We start from the raw sequence: 19,152 nt of genomic DNA on the forward strand, positions 1-19,152 counted from the left end.
TGAGTGGCCCTCCAGAAGCCCTGGTCTTAACAAAGAAGATAAAGAAGAGAAGACAAAGACATGCAGATACAACTCTGGTGGGATTGCGTCGCATCGTTATCAACGAGTGGAATAGGGTTGAGCAAGGTAACATTCGACGCCTCATATGAGATGCCCCGTGGCTGCTGTAAGGGAAGCCAACGGTGGACTGTGCTCAGCAATTAACCAAAAAATGTTATCTGCATGTTTCTTTTTTTTTTTTTTTTTGTGTGTTCTTTTATCATGTTTATGCTGAAAACTTTAATAGGCCTGTGTCGTAGAGTAGGAGTGTCGTAGAGTAGTGATTGAGGTGTCAAAATGCGCAGGACAATCACCCGCATGCCCGCATGCGATTATTTAGCAAACGTACAAAATTAGATTTTAATAGCGGGTAAATTTCCTAACCATAAAGAAACTTTTTTTGCGTAGTGTACTTTTTTTACAAATGTAATCGGACTTTTTCACCCCCTCCCTCCCTAACGAAAGGACTTTCGTTTATAAGACTTCATCGAACTTTTGGATTGTTCCCTTACATATTTCGGCACACAAGACGCAGACATTACAAAAATATGATGAATTTACAGACATGACTCCAGAAATCAGTTGTTGATTGTTTCTGTTGTCGTAGAAGAATATGTGGTACTTATATGTCCTGTCGTACCACATACATTTAGCATGAAGTAAGTAATGAACACATCAAGATGAAACATCTCTGGAGAATTGGTAATAAGAATTTACCTTGTCCTGTTGTAGTAGATGGGTATGTCGTTGTGGACGGTTCTGTCGTTATCATGGGTGTCGTTGAACCTAATTGAACAAGCATAGTGAGACTAGATCAAAAGGTTCACATTTAATATAAGACGTAAAAGCAGTCATTTTTGTTTTTTATTGTTTGCGGTCTAGCTTTCTCGGATATTCCGTTATATAGCTCATTTTGTGTAATTCCTATATGTATTATAAAGAAACTGGGCCATATGGAAGAACATGGGAATTCTTAAATTTTCCCCTGAATATGGACCCAGTATAAAGAAGAAATAAACAAACAAACAAACAAACCAAATTAAAGCTAAAATTGAAATTTGATGAATGACCTTTGATCAAAACCATGGCTTTCAAGGGATTCGTATTTCGGTCAAAAGATCTTTGTACGTTCAAAATTCTGTTACAAACTGATATTACTATTGGTATAATTTTCTACACTACCCGATTGACAGGATTATAACATAATAGTTACTACCTTACCTAATTTGTGCTATATAAGAAGTGTCCTAAGGTCCGTATGCACAAAAGATTTAGACAGGGTCTAAAGTTAGACCTGGTCTAAGTGAAATTTAGTCTCAGAAGAAAGGACATTGTCCTTTACATTTGCTTAAGGGAACTGGAATGAGCGTTTTGAGCGTTTCGACAGCATTTTTTGTGGGACATGAGAGCACATCAGACCTATCGAATTGCATTCTGAATACAAAGAATGTCTTTCTGATATCAAATAATTTTCATTTTAGGAAATTCACGATATAATACAAAGTTTATGACAAATTATTAAAATTTGATATTTTTCACATTTTGGAGATATAACAGTCCTCAAAGTAAATTTTGTAAATTTAATGATATAGTCTTAAAGTGTATGTAGCTGGGAGGAAAAGCCGATGATCAATTGAAAATTTTGACCTTTCATATTGAAGATATGGATTTTTTTCCCAAAAAGACCTAATTTTTTTGGTGTTTTTGGTGAAAGGTCAACATTTTCAATTGATCGTCGGCTTTTCATCCCACCTACATACACTTTAGGTAAAATTATCAGATTTATAAAGTTTACTTCGAGTACTGTTAAATAGCAAAAATATCAATTTTAATGATTTGCCATACAATGTGTATTACATTGCAAATTTCAAAAAATCAAAATCATTTGATATCCGAAGGTCATTCTTCATATTCAGAATGCAATTCGATATGTCTGATGATATCTAATGTCCCACAATAAATACTGTCCAAACGTTCATACCCCTTCCCTTAAGGTATTTTGTATTATTTTTGAACTTTGCATTAACAAAAATCAAGCTGTTTCAGACAACGTGTGTTACTGTCTTTCTGTACGGGTGCGAGTCATGGGTAATTATCAAGGACATGGAAAACAAGATCAATGCATTTGCAACATCTTGCTACAGAGTCATGTTAAACATAAAGCGTGTGGATCGGATTCCAAATGAAACCATCTACAACCTGACCAATACCACTCCACTGGTTGCCAGAGTCAAGATTCATCAACTCAAATTTCTCGGCCATATACTGCGTCTTGAAGATGGCGAGCCTGTGAAAGAATATGCGCTTTATATTCCACCACATGGGAAGAGGAAACCGGGACGGCCACGCACACTGTACTTACTGTATGTCCAGCACCTCCTGGGAGATACTGAAGGGATGATGCAGCCAAACAAAATTGTTTCGCTTGCCCAAGATCCCATTAGTTGGAGAAAGCTTGTAGTCGCGTGCTCCGCAGCCGATTGATGATGATGATGCATTAACATCTTTAGAATTTACTAGCTACTGATGGAAGGAAATAATAGTAAAGGACAATATTTGATGGAACTAAATTCCACTTAGACCACGTCTAACTTTAGACATGGTCTAACTCTTTTGTGCATACGGACCTTAGAGTTTAAAGATAGTCACTGTTTCTTCGATGGGAATGCATTTTCACATTTAAAAATTCTCTGGTTGCCTGATTTAATCATTTTAATAGTAGGCCTACATATCCTACATATAAAACCAATAAAAAATCCCATAGGTGGGTAAGATGGAGTTTGCATAGGGTATTTGTTTTTCTTGTGGATAAAATCAAGTACCAAAACAAAAACAAAAATCCTGGAAATAATATTGGGTGTAAATGCGAAATCGCAGAAACATGTATCACAGTTCCATTATGGAACACACAAGAGGTCGGTATATTTTTAAGTTTTGCGTTCATAAGCCTTACTAATATTTTGTTCAAACCTAACTGTCAACTCAACCAAGTGGAAATAAACTCAGCTCAAAAATACTCTACTCTAAACACATGTCAGTACCCAACGCACTGACTTGGAATAGCTTTCTGGACCACATTCACAGCCCAGTAATTGGCACCCAGCACAGGAAATATGTGATAATGCATACACGATTCTTACATATACGGTAATTCCCAAAATGGTGCTGCTTTCTGCTTTTCACGTACTTTTCTTCAAGAAATAGTTCTTGTTCCACACTATTCCACTTAAAATCTTTGGGAATTATCATCTGGTAATGAAACTTACCTTGTCCTGCTGTAGTTGATGGGTATGTCGTTGTGGACGGTTCTGTCTCTGACACAGGTGTAGTTGAACCTAATTTAACAAGCATAGAGACTAGATCAAAACGTTTAATATAAAATGTAAAAACAGGTTCACTTTTATTATTATTATTATTATTATTATTATTATTATTATTATTATTATTATTATTATTTTTATTATTATTCTTATTGTTATTATTATTATCATTATTATTATTATTATTATTATTATTATTATTATTATTATTATTGTTATTATTATTATTATTGTTGTTGTTGTTGTTGTTGCTATTATTGTTATTTTTATTTATTTATTTATTTATTTACTTATATGTTTATTTTTTATTTATTTGTTTATTTTGTTATTTATTTATTTATTTACCATATTTTATTGTATTTATTTATTTTATTTTTTTGATTTTTTTACATCCATTGTTTGCTTTCTCTGATATTCCGTTTCATATTTTATAATTTGGACTACGTTTTGGTGCAGATATATTTTATTACAATGATGAGACATCGGAATTGTTACATATTATGTCCCTAGCTGTTTACTCCCGTATAGGACCACCAAGTTAAAGAAATCAAGAACAAATGAATTAACGCCCCCCGTCTATACATGCAACACCGGCGTCTTCCTCGTGTACACAGTTATGTATTCCCCAATCGCAAAGTTTTTATTGTTGAAAAATTGTCAAAAAGAATCCGAAACCGCCCAAGAGTTTAACTCGCAGAAACTATTTAAAAGTCACAATTGTTTAAAATCGGCACAAAACTAGAAAAATTACAGCAACAAGTTGAAGAGCCCACATAAATATTTTAAATCACAGAATGTTTTTCTATCTTAGCCAAAAAAAAATACAAATCACAATAATTAATTATTTAAAAGTATTAATGAAACACACACACGCACTGGGTGTGTGGTCCGGTTTTTTTCTGTAGGTTCAGTCCACGTTCCTAATTTTGCTGCCATTCATAATTCTATGGCTTTATAATTATGATGCTACTGGGATCCAATATTAAAGGAAGTTTTGACGCTGGCAGTAAAAGGGAAATTAAATAAACTGTTTTCCTAATCCTAACATTTACACAACTTGTACGTTAAGGGCAGTGGACAATCATGAAAATCTGTTTAATTAACGAATGCGTACTCTGTTGGTGGATAACTAGTATCTTTTAAGGCAAAAGAAACAACGCAATCAAAGTAAAAACCCAGTAAGAACACTTACCACAACCAGAAATTTCAATGTCATCTAACGCAATGTCTCCGCGAAAATCTGACCCTCTGTATCCAACAAAAACTACCTGAAATTCAAAGCATTAATCTATATGTAGACTGCCGAAACTCGTGTTTAGAATTTAAATGCAAAATTGTTCCCATAGTTTCTAAACATGGTTAAATCCTAACTTAGTACTTAGTACTTAGTAAAAAAAAAAAAAAAAAAAACCTTTAATACTACCACTACATTTGAAGGTGCATCTTAAAATACAAACTGCAGGTTAAGGTGGAACTTATTCCACTATGAAACTGTGAAAGTTCTATCACCAGTTATATCTATTAATGGGATAGTCAAGACGGTAATAATCAGTGAGAGAACCGAGTTGTCTCTTCGGAACCTATAATGATAAGCAAGTTGGTTGTGAATCATTAATATTCAAGCAAATGCTACGGTTGTTTAATGTATATATATAGAATTGGCTTCATTATTAACTAAATGCAAACTATAGATGGCGCTATTTATCTTAAATCATATTTCTCTATTTGCAAGATGTAGGTGATTAATACTGCCATTAACACAGCTGGAATAGTTGAAACAAGCAACAAGGAAATTTTATAAACATATTTTATCAAACTATAAAATTATTTGTATTAAAAGCTTGAAAGAGTAATTTCTAGTAACTAAATATCACCACCAATTTTGTCATTAATAGGCAGATTTTATATCCGAAAAAGCTTTACAAATGCTATGAAAGTGAATAATTTTGTAAAAGAGGGGAAATCAAAGTAGCAAATGACTCAAAAGCATATGTATACATTAGCATTAAATCGCTTTTAGCTGTTTAAGCCTAAAATTTGGATGTACATTATGTTTTGTTTGAAAAACTAATAAATGATCTCATCAAACAATCGTGATGCCATTAAAAAGTCCTTTGGCGTATTGGAAGCCTGGAAGCCAGTGAGGTGATTTAAAAATGAATCAAGGTGAGTGTTTTCGGTCGACAAATACATGACGTGCTGTTCAGTTATAGGCCGAGTAATAATGTATAAGTAGATGGTAATGGAGATAGGTGGACATTACGATATTATAGTCAAGACAAGAAAGTATCAATGAGCAATTATTTCCCTATTCTAGCGATATTTCGTACAAATGATGTAATTGGGTTATGGTGTTTATTTTTTGGATCAAAATAGCATGACGTCCTTTTTTTAATTATCAAATAGGAATTTAAAAGCACACATTATATTCGAATTACATCTTATGAAAATAAAGGATTTCTAATATTACAATAGTTCGGTATACTCAATTCCAAGTTACATGCAAGGAATATTAAATTACTTTATCTAACCTGAAAGTCCGTTTGTGGTGCATAGTTTGACAGAGAAACAAAGAACCATTGAACCCCATGGTCTCCAGATGTAGACCACAGCTCATTATCTCCTCCAACAGCTGTCCTTGCATATACTCTCAATGTTCCCATATCAGTTCCATACATGTGACACCAGAAATTGATGCAAGCTCTGCTACCCACGTTTTGCGGAAATAAAGGGCTTATCAAACGAGCAGCGTCGCCAGCAACTCGGGGGCTACTTGTTTCGGTATATATGTAGTGTCCACCTTTTAAGTAACAATGTAAAAATTAACTCCAAAGTTATCAACGCACAAAATTAGTATTGTAAAAGTTGAAACATACTTTAAAGGCGTCAGTGTTGTATGTTGACGTTGGCCCAAGGTTAGTTTGCTTGGAGAAATGTTTCCCAAGGAAAAGAATGCTAGGAATTAATAAGAAACTTAAGGCTACATGCTCTTTTTGGTTGAACATTTTGGCGGGAAATAACCCCACACACCTATTAAAGTAATCTTTTCCCACAACTAAATATCATAGTCAGGAAATTAATGATGCATCTGGTAGCTTGGATCATAACTTTCATATACTTTAGTTGCAATTATCCCAGAAAATTCTTGATTTGTTTTTACAGAGTCTTGAATTGACGAGGTTTATAATCAAAAAACGTCACTCGGTGTATTTTGAAATTCGAGGCCATAACTCTTCTCAAATTAGCCCCAAATCATAATTTATTATATACACGTATAGCAAACACCAAGGGGAATAATTGGACGTTGTTTGCGGAGCCTAAATTTGATTTTATTTTATTTCACAATATTTCTAGTATGAGAATTTTGACCTGTCAATCCCTTTTCGGATTTCGCATCCGAATTCATTACAATGTGATATTTTGAATAAATAATGAGTACGCTTACCTTTCTGCAACACTTCCCGGTACCATTGCGCATCTGGTGACAGCCAATATTTTGGCTGAAAACAGTCCCTCTATATCATTTTTGAACAAAATTTTTCGAAATTACGTACATGACACGTATATCTTGGCACACCGAGGAAAAGAATCGAGCTATTTACGGTGGGGTAGGCTATTGGAAGCTATTATGGTACCAGGCATGTCAAGCAGATGCATACATAAGGGCGGTATATTCAAATGCTATTGTCTGGATCATTGAGTATCGATCGCGCAAGTAGGCTTATACACGTAGGGGTGTGTTGTCGTTCCCCTGGTTTTGACATAATTACAAGGACGTCTTGCATGACCCAGCGTTTTTATTATATTTATTAGAAAATTAATCGTCGTTTATAACGAGTCCTAAGAGTCATACCAGTTCAAGACATTAAAATTAATTTGTATTAAATGAAAAACAAACAGACAAGTAGAGTCCAATGTCTTACTATGACTGTATTCCTACCAAAATCTGCTTTTCAATACATTAGAAACGTGTTGATATGTATATTTTTGAAAATCGTCAGACATTAACCACAGGTACCGCCGTGGCACAGTGGCATCGTTCACTGTTCAGCATCCATATCGGCAGTGGTTCGAACCCTGGTGTAAATTTAAGTATTTTTTATTCTTTTTACTAATACGCTGTGCCGTTTTTCAAACACGCCCCTGAATGAAATTCATGGGCAAGTACCCTTAACCGTTTTCAATCACAATATTGTTGTTTTTTAGATTGTACTCACTTCCAGTTGTGTGGTCGCCGGACGGGCCTGTGTTAGATGAGTGTGTTCCACCACTATGCCAAGTCCAGTCAAAGTCATCATCAGTTGCTTGAGTGTACCCACAAAGTGGTGGCTTGTCATTGCTAAAAGTACAATTTGCTGCATCTGGTGGATCTGAAAACACAGGGTCAAATGTCAAACTTGCTTGGCTCAAATTGTGTTAAAAACCATTCCAAATCAATAATCTATATAGATTCAGAAAATGAACCACTGAGGCCTACTGACGTTGACCTATTTGAGTTACCTAGCTAACGAAACATCTTAGATTTTGGAATTCTGTACTGTCTTTTTTAAATTGTTGAAATTGTGAGACCACTTTTGTCAAATTCCGAGCACTTCCATGTGTTTGACCCCCATAGAGCCCAAAACATGACACTTCGTAATACGTCCTAGTTAGGGACGCACCATTAGATACCAAGGGGGGGGCTGGGCCGTCTTTTGAAAAACAAAAATTTGTCGCGCCATCTGAGCAAAAAAAAAAAAAACAAATTTGCTCCACCTCAAACTTCATCCAGGGGCTAAAAAAAAATTGCTTCACAGAGGTATTAAAAAAAAATTGTCACGACCCCAACTACCAAGCCCCCCCCCCCCCGTGATATATAATGGTGCGTCCCTTAGTATACACATATTAATACTTAAATGGCGTAAGATCAAAACCACTAATCCCTCCAATTCCCCCTGCTGATCTCCTGTTATAGCGCTATCAACATGGTGTGAAAAGTGTGCCAACAGGTTCCATAATAACATTATTCATAACAATTTTCTATCTACCGGTTTATCATTGGGTGAGATTGGCCAACTGGTAGTAAAATTGGCCAAAGGAAGTAATTATCAGTAATTTGGCCTGGATTTATATCCTTTTTCATAGAGTAGATGGCCTATACTGCTCATATTGGATATGTTGGGATATATTGGTCCCTTTGGCGAACTGGAGACCGCGAACCTACTTTTTTAACATATATAGTAGGCTCACGGTCTCCAGTTTACCGACGGGACCTATAGATTCCACCAGATCCTGAATTTAGAGCACTAAATATTCGTTTTATATCCTTCACCCTGGTGAAAATATTAGAAACGGAACGCCTCTATCATAGGCATAGGAATAGGCATACATGTAGACTAGGCCTACTCAAGGCTATTCTGGCCTTGCTCTGTTTTGATTGAATGTACATGCACGCACACAGTTGAGTGGCTAAAGCTTACCGTGAACATGTTGTAACCGCAGTGAAACAAGTAAGCATGTTCTCTGTTATTAAACCGTCAATATTCAGTTTCTTATCCTGATGTAACGCAGATTATACCATGAAACCGCCGTGATTTAGATGTAGTTCTGTGTTGCTTGTGTTCGTCCAAGCAAAATACACATTGATACCCGGAACCGGTACTGAAATCCCGCTACCACTAAGAAATACGAAGCGGCAACAAGGTTATATGCGCTCAAAATTAAATAGTAGTACTATTTCCTGGGGAAAATACTTCCAATTGTTACCCATTCCCTCATCAATCAGCTTTTGACTGCTTTGCAAAATAGTTTCACTCGTTTAGCCAATTAATGGACGAGAATATATTAATGAAGGATTTACATCAAACTATTTTTGAATCCGTATGATTAAAGGAACATATTGGTATGGTTTGTGTAAGCTCGATAACCTTTTCCCGTCAAAAGCTACTTCAGTTCAGTGGTTATTATAAACTTTTGTGTACCCCCATGAGCTCTGGTAGCAGTGCAGCTCACAAACCACCACCCCCTCACCACCCCATCCCCATCTAAGGGAATCGGGCTCATATACTAAAAAATCTCACATGACAAGTTCTGGTACATCAGAATAGCAATAAGTTTGATGCCTTACAAGGCTGTGATTCGAAGTAAAAATGTTGTAAGCTTGAACACTCACCACAACCATAAATGTCAATATCATCTAACGCAATGTCTCCTTGATAATCTGACCCTCTGAATCCAACAAAAACTACCTGAAACATACAAAACATTTATCCATATGTACCCTGCAAAACAACGTATTTAGAAGCTGAACTCATAAACTTTTCAAAGTTTCTAAACATGTTTAAATCCTAACTTAGCAGCTCAAACTATTCCACAGGTTAAAGCTCTTCCCATGCTCTATGATATGTGAGGGCACAATATGTATATTATTTCATTTCAATAAATTTTAGTTATATCCTAAAAATGTAATGAAAACATTTGTAAATATCTGATGAGAAGGTGCACAGCCTTCTCGGAACAAATTTGTAAGATATGAATAAAATTTAATGAAATGAACTAATCTATCTATATTTTACTTTATTTGCCGCTCCTTTACATTTAACTCCAAATTACAGGTAAAATATGTTATCTTGATTCTATTTAACCTGAAAGTCCATTTGTGGGGCATAGTGTGACAGAGACACAAAGAACCATTGATCTCCATGGTTTCCGGATGTAGACCACAACTCAGTATCTCCTCCAACAGCTGTCCTTGCATATACTCTCATTGTTCCTATATCAGATCCATACATGTGACACCAGAAATTGATGCAAGCTCTGCTGCCCACGTTTCCCGGAAATGGAGGGCTTATCAAACGAGCAGTGTCTCCAGCAACTCTGCCAGTTGCTTCGGTATAGATGTAGTGTCCACCTGTTTTAGTAACAAATGAAAGTTTAAGTCCGACGATTTGGACGATTTAATTAATCGGACATAACTTTTAAACCCAAGCTATTAAAGAAACCAACTAAACGTCTTCTTTTAGCCAAGATATTACTGATTTTATTGCATATAACAGTTGTCTCATAACTTTTTTAGTTTGTTCCTGAGAAATACAATTATATAAATTTGATTGTTACACCCTGTATATTCACAAAATGTCATCTTTTTGGTGCGATATACTTTATTATATGTTATGATCTCTTAATCTGCATGTTCTTTATCCATGAAGTTTTGGTGTGTTTTTTTTGCTTTTTTCTATATGAATGTATGAAATGGGGTGGTTTGTGGGTGTGTTTGTATGTATAAAATTGTTTTATTTGATAAATTATGAAACTTAGGCCATTATGTTAAGGGGGTGTTTGTTTCAGGACTTTTTGGCCTTCTGAGCATCTTCTCATTCAAATGTGTATGTATTGGTGTTGTTGTATTGTTGTATTTTAAATATAAATAAAGCTTGATTATAGTTACACGGATTTTGTGCGCTTTCGAGCGGGAAATGTTGTAGTGGAGAACATACAATCGCAACAGAACGGCAAATATTAATAGAGGCGGAGAACTGGAACCACGGAGTTCGTTACATCGTAAAAACGACGGCCTACGTAGCCTTTGGCATTCGTGTTGCTTTTATGTTGTACTCACCTCCAACATATCCAATTGTGTGGTCGCCGGGCGGGCCAGTGTCGGATGATGGTGTACTACCACATTGCCAAGTCCAGTCAAAGTCATCATCAGTTGCTTGAGTGTAACCACAAAGTGTTGGAGTGTCGTCGCTAAAAGTGCAGCTTGATGGATCTGGTGGAGCTGAAACAGAGGGACCAATTTCAAACTTACTCAAATTGTGTTTAAAACATTCCAAATTGTTCCCCCACTCATAAGGGCTCAGAAAATGTGCCATTGAGGCCTATTGACCTCGACCCATTTTCGCCATCTAACAGGTTTCATAAAATGAGTAGGTTGCACTATCTGCGATATCTAGTTAGTATGACACAAAGCAAAGGGCCACGAGCTATATAGAATTCCATAGGATTCACTAGAATTTATATTCATTTATCTACTGAACTTGACATCGAAGATAGTAAAAAAATCTTTAAAAAAGCCCTTGAATTTGAAGAACAGTTTGTATCCATTATTACGAAAATCGGAGCAACATTAATAGCTGTATAACATGCCAATTAAACTTGGACCTGCTGAATTTCATAACTTTGTAACTATATGCCTTAAGTGCAAATATGTAACGAATTGTTGCAACTGAGGTATTCGGGGTCATACACTAAAAATATCACATGGCAAGTACTATTGAAAAAGTTGGAGGACATCTCCCATTCACCCGTGTGTGATGAATTGACTACGTAATAATCACATACTGAAGAATATAGGCCAACTGCACTTTCGAAATCTTGCTAAACAAATGTATTTAGCCCAAAATATCACAATTAATATTGCTTTGAATATGTTATCGTCATATTTCATCAAAAAAACAACAACAAACAAACAAAAACAAAAAAAAGAACAAAAAGCATTTCACTGTTTCGTAGAGATGTACAGAAGGCTGTGGATGGCGGTATGATACCATGTATACTACAGTCTTTCGTGAAATATCAGACTCACTCGATAGTATCGATCATAAGGTATATTCAAACCACATTTGGACACCATCCGGGTATGTTCCCTTCATGTACCATGCAATATTCATAAATATTGAATATAATGCCCATATTCGGCAAACAGGCCAATGGTGCCCCAATTGTATTGGCTGTGGACCACAGCTAGCCTGATTCCCTCGGCCCCGATATCGAAACATGTCAATACATTCATCGTTGTAACACCTCACCGCATAAAGTATAAAAAGCCACCATCTTTCCATTTTATTCCTCGACAAAAATGAGAGTTTAGACTTTCTTGTGGCAATCCGATTCTTAGTCTCACTCCCAGACCTCATGGTCTGTTGCGAACGACAAGTGTTAGGACTGACAGAAATCGGCTGTGAAGGAGACTAGCCAATAGTAGGAAACTCTTTTGAAATGTCGGTCGAACAGATTGTATTCAATCACAACTCCTATTGTTTTGGGACAATACGCTATAGATTCAGTATAACTGACAGGCAAAAGACAATGGAAATTGTAATGATTCGTGCGAATACTGCCAGACGTCAGAAGTACCCGACTGTACATAATGTAAACGCATAAGTAGAAATTGACACGAGTGACATGAGAGATTATCCTGGTTATATCATGCGAGGGCTAGTGATATTGTTCCTTTATATTGATTGATCGATAGATGTTCTTTTTAGGGACAGTTGGGCTAGGTTTTTATTTTTGACGTAGGGAGGAGTGGCTGTGGACGGCGAGATGTAAACGGGGTGATGATGTCACAGCTCACTACAGTTTGTCGCTCTGTCTATAGCAACTTGTTGTAATGTATTTATACATTAGCAGCACTAAATTTGATGTCTTACAAGCTTGCGATTCAAAGTAACAATATTATAACATTGAACACTTACTGCAACCAACAATTTCAATGTCATCTAACGCAATGTCTCCGTGAAAAGACGACCCTATGATTCCAACAAAAACTACCTGAAATATTGAAAGCATCAATATGTTGAGAAGTTGCGATATACGATGTCTTATTTACATATATTACTAAAAATTATTTGCATTACCGCATGAAACTCATTTACATAAATATTGAGTACTCTCAAGTCTCATCAAGCAAATTAATCCTTTGGAAGATTCTGAAGTGTTTGAAGTGTAACTACCCCCTCCCCCTCCATGTCAATTTGAGGTAATGGTTATATTGTTAAATTTTGTTTTAATTGCAAATATTTGTAATATTGACTCAAGCCTACTTTTGTAAATAAAAAGCAACGATAGAGGGCGCTTTTTAAAACCATGGCCTCCAAAATGCCGTTTAGGGACTAAAATGTGTTACAAAAAGCTTTTTAAGATATTGCCGTTGCTTTTGTGCAATTTCGTACAGCAATTGGGTTCCATATTATTCCAATTCGTCATGCTATTTAATTGAAAGGTGCTGCTAGAGGGCGGTTTACAAAATGAATTTTTGTTTTCTCAACCAGATAAGGCTGGAAATATGCATTACTTGTATATACACAATATCTTCTATCTTAAATGCATAAAACTCTTGTCAGTGTCCAGATAAAAAAAAATGATTGAATGTAAATGGTTTTGAATGAGAGGTTAATAGTGCACTTCATTTACTTCGGGATACGACCCCAAAGAAAAAGTAATATAATATTCCATCATCCATTTTAGGTTGATTGTCATAATTCAGTATCAAAGTTACGTAATGTTACTATGTCAACGGGATCACGCTCTTGAGTAATGAACCACGATCAAAACAATCACCACACAAAGTATATGGCACTCGAAGGCATACCAAAATAGCGTGATCTGGTAACCAAGAGGATTACGTAACCACTTCGATGCTGAATTTAGCTGCACTGCTCGAGTCCGCTGGTGCATGCACCACCAATATAATGCGTGATGTTGAAGAAAACCTTCTATGGGCCTATGGAACATTTACTCATTAACAGTTGCATCAACTCGCTAAAGACATCATAAATGCAGAAAGAAATGTCTTCTGTCAACTTTTTCTGGCAATGCTAGGATGTCAGGTCAGCTGCATAGATGGGTAATTAATAAGTATGTTAGTTGGACCCTTGATGGGCATTGACCAACTGCTGCATAGTCCCGAAGACCCTCTCCAACATTGTAATATGGGGTGGTGGTGGGGGATGGGGAAGGATGGGATACAGCGCAGAGTTGGTACTTCAAATACATGGCAGACTTGATTCACTAGTAATGACAAAAAAAAAAAAAAAACTGGTTTAGCTTGTTTTCACTGGGCCATGCTGACATGTCATATGCAACAATACATTTACATGCCTCACTCTACTTGAACAATATTACCTTTTTTTAACATAAAAGGCACCTTATGTTGGTCTTTGACATGGCAGCATATATTTCAATAGATTTATAACTTCAGATATTTCTTTTCATGTATATAACATGTACAAGTTTTGCTAAAAGAAAGTACAATTTTCGAACAACCGACATTTTCCACAAGTCAACTTTCTAAACTGCCCGTCCAAAAGACGAGTGGAATCGGACTTTCACTTTCGAATAAATTCAATTAAACCTAAATTTCCTTTATCTTAGAGTCAAACTTATTGTTAAATTTAATGTATTGGACATTTTAACTGTTATGCAAAAATAATCTGATGTGATTTTAAGAGGAAGCTTAAAAACTTAACTTTCAATAAGCTTATATGATTTATTGATTTATTGGTAATACGTGTCAATATCTTCAACGTACTCATCAGTAACGGTGGTCATTTACTGTGTAGGTATCTGACACTCCACACATGTATATACGAGACTAGTAGTTTGCCCTCTCAGTTTTCATTATGGTAGATAAATAAACGGCCGTGGGTACTTAAAGACATTCCGTTCATGTAAAATATACAATTTTCTCCATGTATAGTTACAAACGACGCAATTGGGTTTTGTTTGTTTGGATGAAAATAACATAAACGTAATTAGATTATATAATATGTTTAGATAAAATAAAATCCAAGAAACATTTAAGGTATATTACTTAGCTAACCTGAAAGTCCGTTTTGGGGGCATAGTGTGACAGAGACACAGATAACCATGGATCCCCATGGTTTCCGGATATAGACCACAACTCAGTATCACCTCCAGCAGCTGTCCGTGCATATACTTTTAATGTTCCCATACCAGATCCATACATGTGACACCAGAAGTTAATGCAAGCTCTTCTGCCCACGTTTCCCGGAATTAAAGGACTTATCAAACGAGCAGTTTCGCCAGCAGATCTACCACTTGCTTCAGTATAGATGTAGAGTCCACCTGTCCAAGTAACAATGGTAAAATGAACTCCAAAGTTAACAACACACAGCATAAGTATTGTGTAACCATACTGAAACTCAGTTGAAAGAGCATTTCAGTGAAAATATATGATGATGTCAGTGTTGCTTGCTAACGTTAACCCACAGTTAATTTGCTTGGAGAAATGTTTCTCAAAGAAAAAGGGAATTAATAAGAAACTTAATAGTACTCGATCACAGCTCTGAATCTGAGTCTGACCATTTTTTTTTTTTTTGCATAAAATCAAAGAAGGTGCAATGATGATGTTTGGGCCCTGAGAGTATTTTAGCTGTAGCATCCATGTATATTTACTAATCAGAGTTTATCCCCAGAATATAATTAAATGTCTGGAAGTGGAAAAGGGACGTGCAAAAACCTGGCTCTGCCAAAACACATTTATTCCCTATCTTTGAACAAATAGTTAAGTGTTTTTGTTTTGTTTTTTTGTATTGCTTTTACAACAAGCATGAACCTACTCATCAATTCATAAAGCATTAACCCTGTCACTACAAAATACTACTTGATATATTCAAGTGATAGATATGCACGCTTTTGCTGGCCAGACCAGCCCAAGACCAGTGGCAAAGTGTCGCCGACCTAGTGCTTGGGTTCGCACCCCTCCCCCCGAGCAAACAACTTTTTCTTTGTTTTCTCTCTTTATTCTTCCTTTTTCCCTTTCCCGTGGCCAAAAAGCCCTGGGGCGTTAAGGTTAGTTATGGCAGAAAATTGTGTATAGAAGGCTCCGCATGTCCACTTATATTAACGAAACTCAATGGATTAATAATTATTCTCAAAAGTAAATTAATCTTATGTTCTTGATAAATAATGATGTCTGAGGATGGGTAACGTGTACTGCCCAGAACAGGTAAATAGTGCGGTTATAACAAAATACACGTCTGTAATAACCTTCTGACTCTACATTTTTATTACACTACTGTTAACAGAATAAAGTGCATTACAGCACACAGGATCTGAATATTTTATAAGGACAATGTTATAGCTACACGTTTTTGTGCGTTTTCGAGCCGTTTTACTGTTGGGATGTAGTGTTAATTTCGTCGCAGCGACAAACACAACTCCAAATTATATTGATTTCAGCTGGACGGAATACATGTAGACCCGGGCATGTGGCTATTCTAAATGCTGTGTGAATACGATAACCTGACATTTGCGATATTTTAATACTAATAATAGGTTGTACTCACTTCCAGTTGTGTGGTCGCCAGACGGGCCAGTGTCGGATGATGATGTACCACCGCTATGCCAAGTCCAGTCAAAGTCATCATCAGTTGCTTGAGTGTATCCACAAAGTGGTGGATTGCTAAAAGTGCAGATTGCTGGGGCTGAAAGACAAAATTATTTTGAACATGTTAAAGGGGTATTGTATTGTTATTCATCTCTACTTACTTGAAATAAAAGTTCAGATTTTTTTAACACCGGACACCTCTTACTACATAACAATAATAATAATAATAATAATAATAATAATAATAATAATAATAATAATAATAATAATAATAATAATAATAATAATAATAATAATAAATGCAACATTAGTTTACCCAATTCGAAAGAAGAAAATCCACTTTGTGGCTACATAGGGTCCCGCGCATCAGTTTTGAACAAAGGTGCCAGCCCACATGCCTGGCTACATAATATTTGTGTGCAGATTCATTGTTCATGGCATAGATACCGGGTGTCCCAAAAAAGCGGCCCCTCATTGCACCATCTTTTTCTCCTATTTTAGAAAAGTTGATCAAGTATATGTTGGTCTGTAAAGAAGCCTTTACTCGTTAGCTTTAATAATCCGAAACAAATATTTCAATCGGCTTATAACTTCTGAAGATATGCCCTTTAAAAGAAATGTATCCGTTTTTCACTCTATCCACGGAGGAGGCTTGGCTACTTCAAAGATTGAAAAGTGCATATACCATGCATGAATATAAAACATTCCTCGATGATAACTTTATAAAATAACAACTTTATTTTCGGGAATGGGCTTTACCGATGGGTCATGGGTTATGGATTTTGTTAAGTGTCATTAATGTGGGCGAAATTGATGTGGGATGGGACTTCTTTTGCTATACTTGCAATCACTTATGTTTTTCTCGGTTATTTTATGCCTTTTTGTTTTATTATGTTTCTTACTTTCTTACTTTATTGTTTCTTGCTTTCTTTTTATTGACAACATAAGTCATTTCTCTTCTTGGAATAAAAGGTAGCCCTGAAAAGGGCTGTTTAGTTTGTCTTTGGTTCTTTTTAATTGAGTTTACTGTGCTGCTCTGCCCTCTACCTGGTTGCCTCATTGACGAATACAGGTTTCAGCCCTAGTCCTCATTGCATCAATTGCGTTGCGTACCAACCTTGTCCGCCGGATACTTGCGAATATAGCAGTAATACGTTTGCAAAGATTTTGCCACAAATGAAGAAATCAAGTGGTGTGAGGTCTGGTGATCTTGCAGGCCACTCCACAGCATGATCCATCCCAACCACTTTGTTTGCTATCCGTGGACAGAGTGAAAACGGATACTTGTCTTTAAAAGGGCATATCTTCAAAAGTTGTGAGCTGATTGAAATAATTGTTTTGGTTTATCAAAGCTAACAATTAAAGGCTTCTTTACATACCAAAATATATTTGATTAACTTTTCAGAACTAGGCGAAAAAGAGGGCGCAGTGACGGGCTTCTTTTTTTGGGACACCCTGTACATGGCTTCCAATATGTCTTATGGAAAACACTAATTTGTTTTGTACATGGGTCGTGGAAAGATCATCTAAAACACCAATTTATGTCGCCGAGTGCACCAATGTACACACTATTTGGCTTCTATTGGTCAATATTGAATAGAATAATAACAGCTACAAACACAGGTAACATCATCTAATAACATAACCGGCAAGAAAAGCACAGAAACGTAGACAGACATAGAATGACATTCAATCCAGATAATGACGCCGAAAGCAATAAAAACATACAGAATGGCGTTCAAGTACATTATGTTAAAAACCAGCAAATGCTGCAGAATGACAAATAAGCACAGCGAAAGCCATAGAAATACATAAAATGACGTAGAATGACGTTCAAGTTGGATAAAGCAACATAAGCACAGAGAAAGCCGGATTATACAGATCCAGTAAGCCATACAATTATGCAGAACGCCACAGATGCACGAAAGAACGTCTTACAGAATTAAGTTTAAGAACACTAGACGCCAGACAATGCCACTTAGGCACAGAAACACAGAGCAAGCCAAGCCATAGAAAGACGGAGAATGCTGTTCAAGTACGTTAAAAGGACGCAAAAAGCCAAAGAAAGGATGACGGTAAATTAAATATGCTAAAAGCAAGAGAATATCACAGAAAGCCATTTAACACAATTAATGCAGGTGAACGACACAAAAACACAGTTTAAGCCGCAATTGTGGAAATCAGACCGGATGGTAATTAGAATACAGCATAAGAAAGATGAACATGGACATTGTACCAGGAAAATCTGAATATGATTTTGTACCTGATTTCGTTGTCATTGATAAATCCGTTGTCGTAGATGACCCAGTGGTACCCAATTCCTCTGTTGTAATGGATGATTCTGTCGTATCCACCATTTGCATTGTAGTTGGCCCTAAATTACGAAACAAGCAATAACATTATACTGTTAACATTTTTCTTTTTGTACAATTCTAGTGATGTTTTACCAGTACAGTAGTGGTTTCAACAGACTGAAAACCCATCGCATCTGACTTTTTCCTTTTATAGGCAACATGAAATGCCGTAGAGGGCGTGGTGAGTTGGTCAAAGATATTATTGAGGAAATGTGCACACTTGTCTTTATTAAGAGTGTATTTTACTTTTCGGTGTATCCAATCGGCTACATTTTAGCCATCTAGTGGTCGTGTCACCTTCTCAGATTGATGGACGGATAAAGGC

General features: G+C 36.2%; 1 protein-coding gene across 6 annotated transcripts in view; it reads right to left on the minus strand.

Moving 5' to 3' along the window:
• LOC140163064 (uncharacterized) overlaps window positions 1-19,152 on the minus strand; it is a 96,316-nt gene that overhangs the window by 47,565 nt on the left and 29,599 nt on the right. For 5 of the 6 annotated variants that reach the window (XM_072186435.1, XM_072186434.1, XM_072186432.1 and 2 more), the window contains exons 19-30: window positions 18,737-18,847; window positions 16,433-16,570; window positions 14,944-15,209; window positions 12,818-12,893; window positions 10,957-11,118; window positions 9,983-10,248; window positions 9,511-9,586; window positions 7,577-7,729; window positions 5,891-6,159; window positions 4,552-4,627; window positions 3,306-3,374; window positions 757-825 (exon numbers count right to left, since the gene is read on the minus strand). In XM_072186435.1, the coding sequence (XP_072042536.1) occupies window positions 757-825; window positions 3,306-3,374; window positions 4,552-4,627; window positions 5,891-6,159; window positions 7,577-7,729; window positions 9,511-9,586; window positions 9,983-10,248; window positions 10,957-11,118; window positions 12,818-12,893; window positions 14,944-15,209; window positions 16,433-16,570; window positions 18,737-18,847 (1,731 nt within the window). The remainder of the gene's footprint in view (window positions 1-756; window positions 826-3,305; window positions 3,375-4,551; window positions 4,628-5,890; window positions 6,160-7,576; window positions 7,730-9,510; window positions 9,587-9,982; window positions 10,249-10,956; window positions 11,119-12,817; window positions 12,894-14,943; window positions 15,210-16,432; window positions 16,571-18,736; window positions 18,848-19,152) is intronic. The other variant, XM_072186436.1, reaches the window with a different exon arrangement.

This window comes from Amphiura filiformis, chromosome 10 (assembly GCF_039555335.1).
Source record: "Amphiura filiformis chromosome 10, Afil_fr2py, whole genome shotgun sequence".
Classification (NCBI taxonomy): domain Eukaryota; kingdom Metazoa; phylum Echinodermata; class Ophiuroidea; order Amphilepidida; family Amphiuridae; genus Amphiura; species Amphiura filiformis.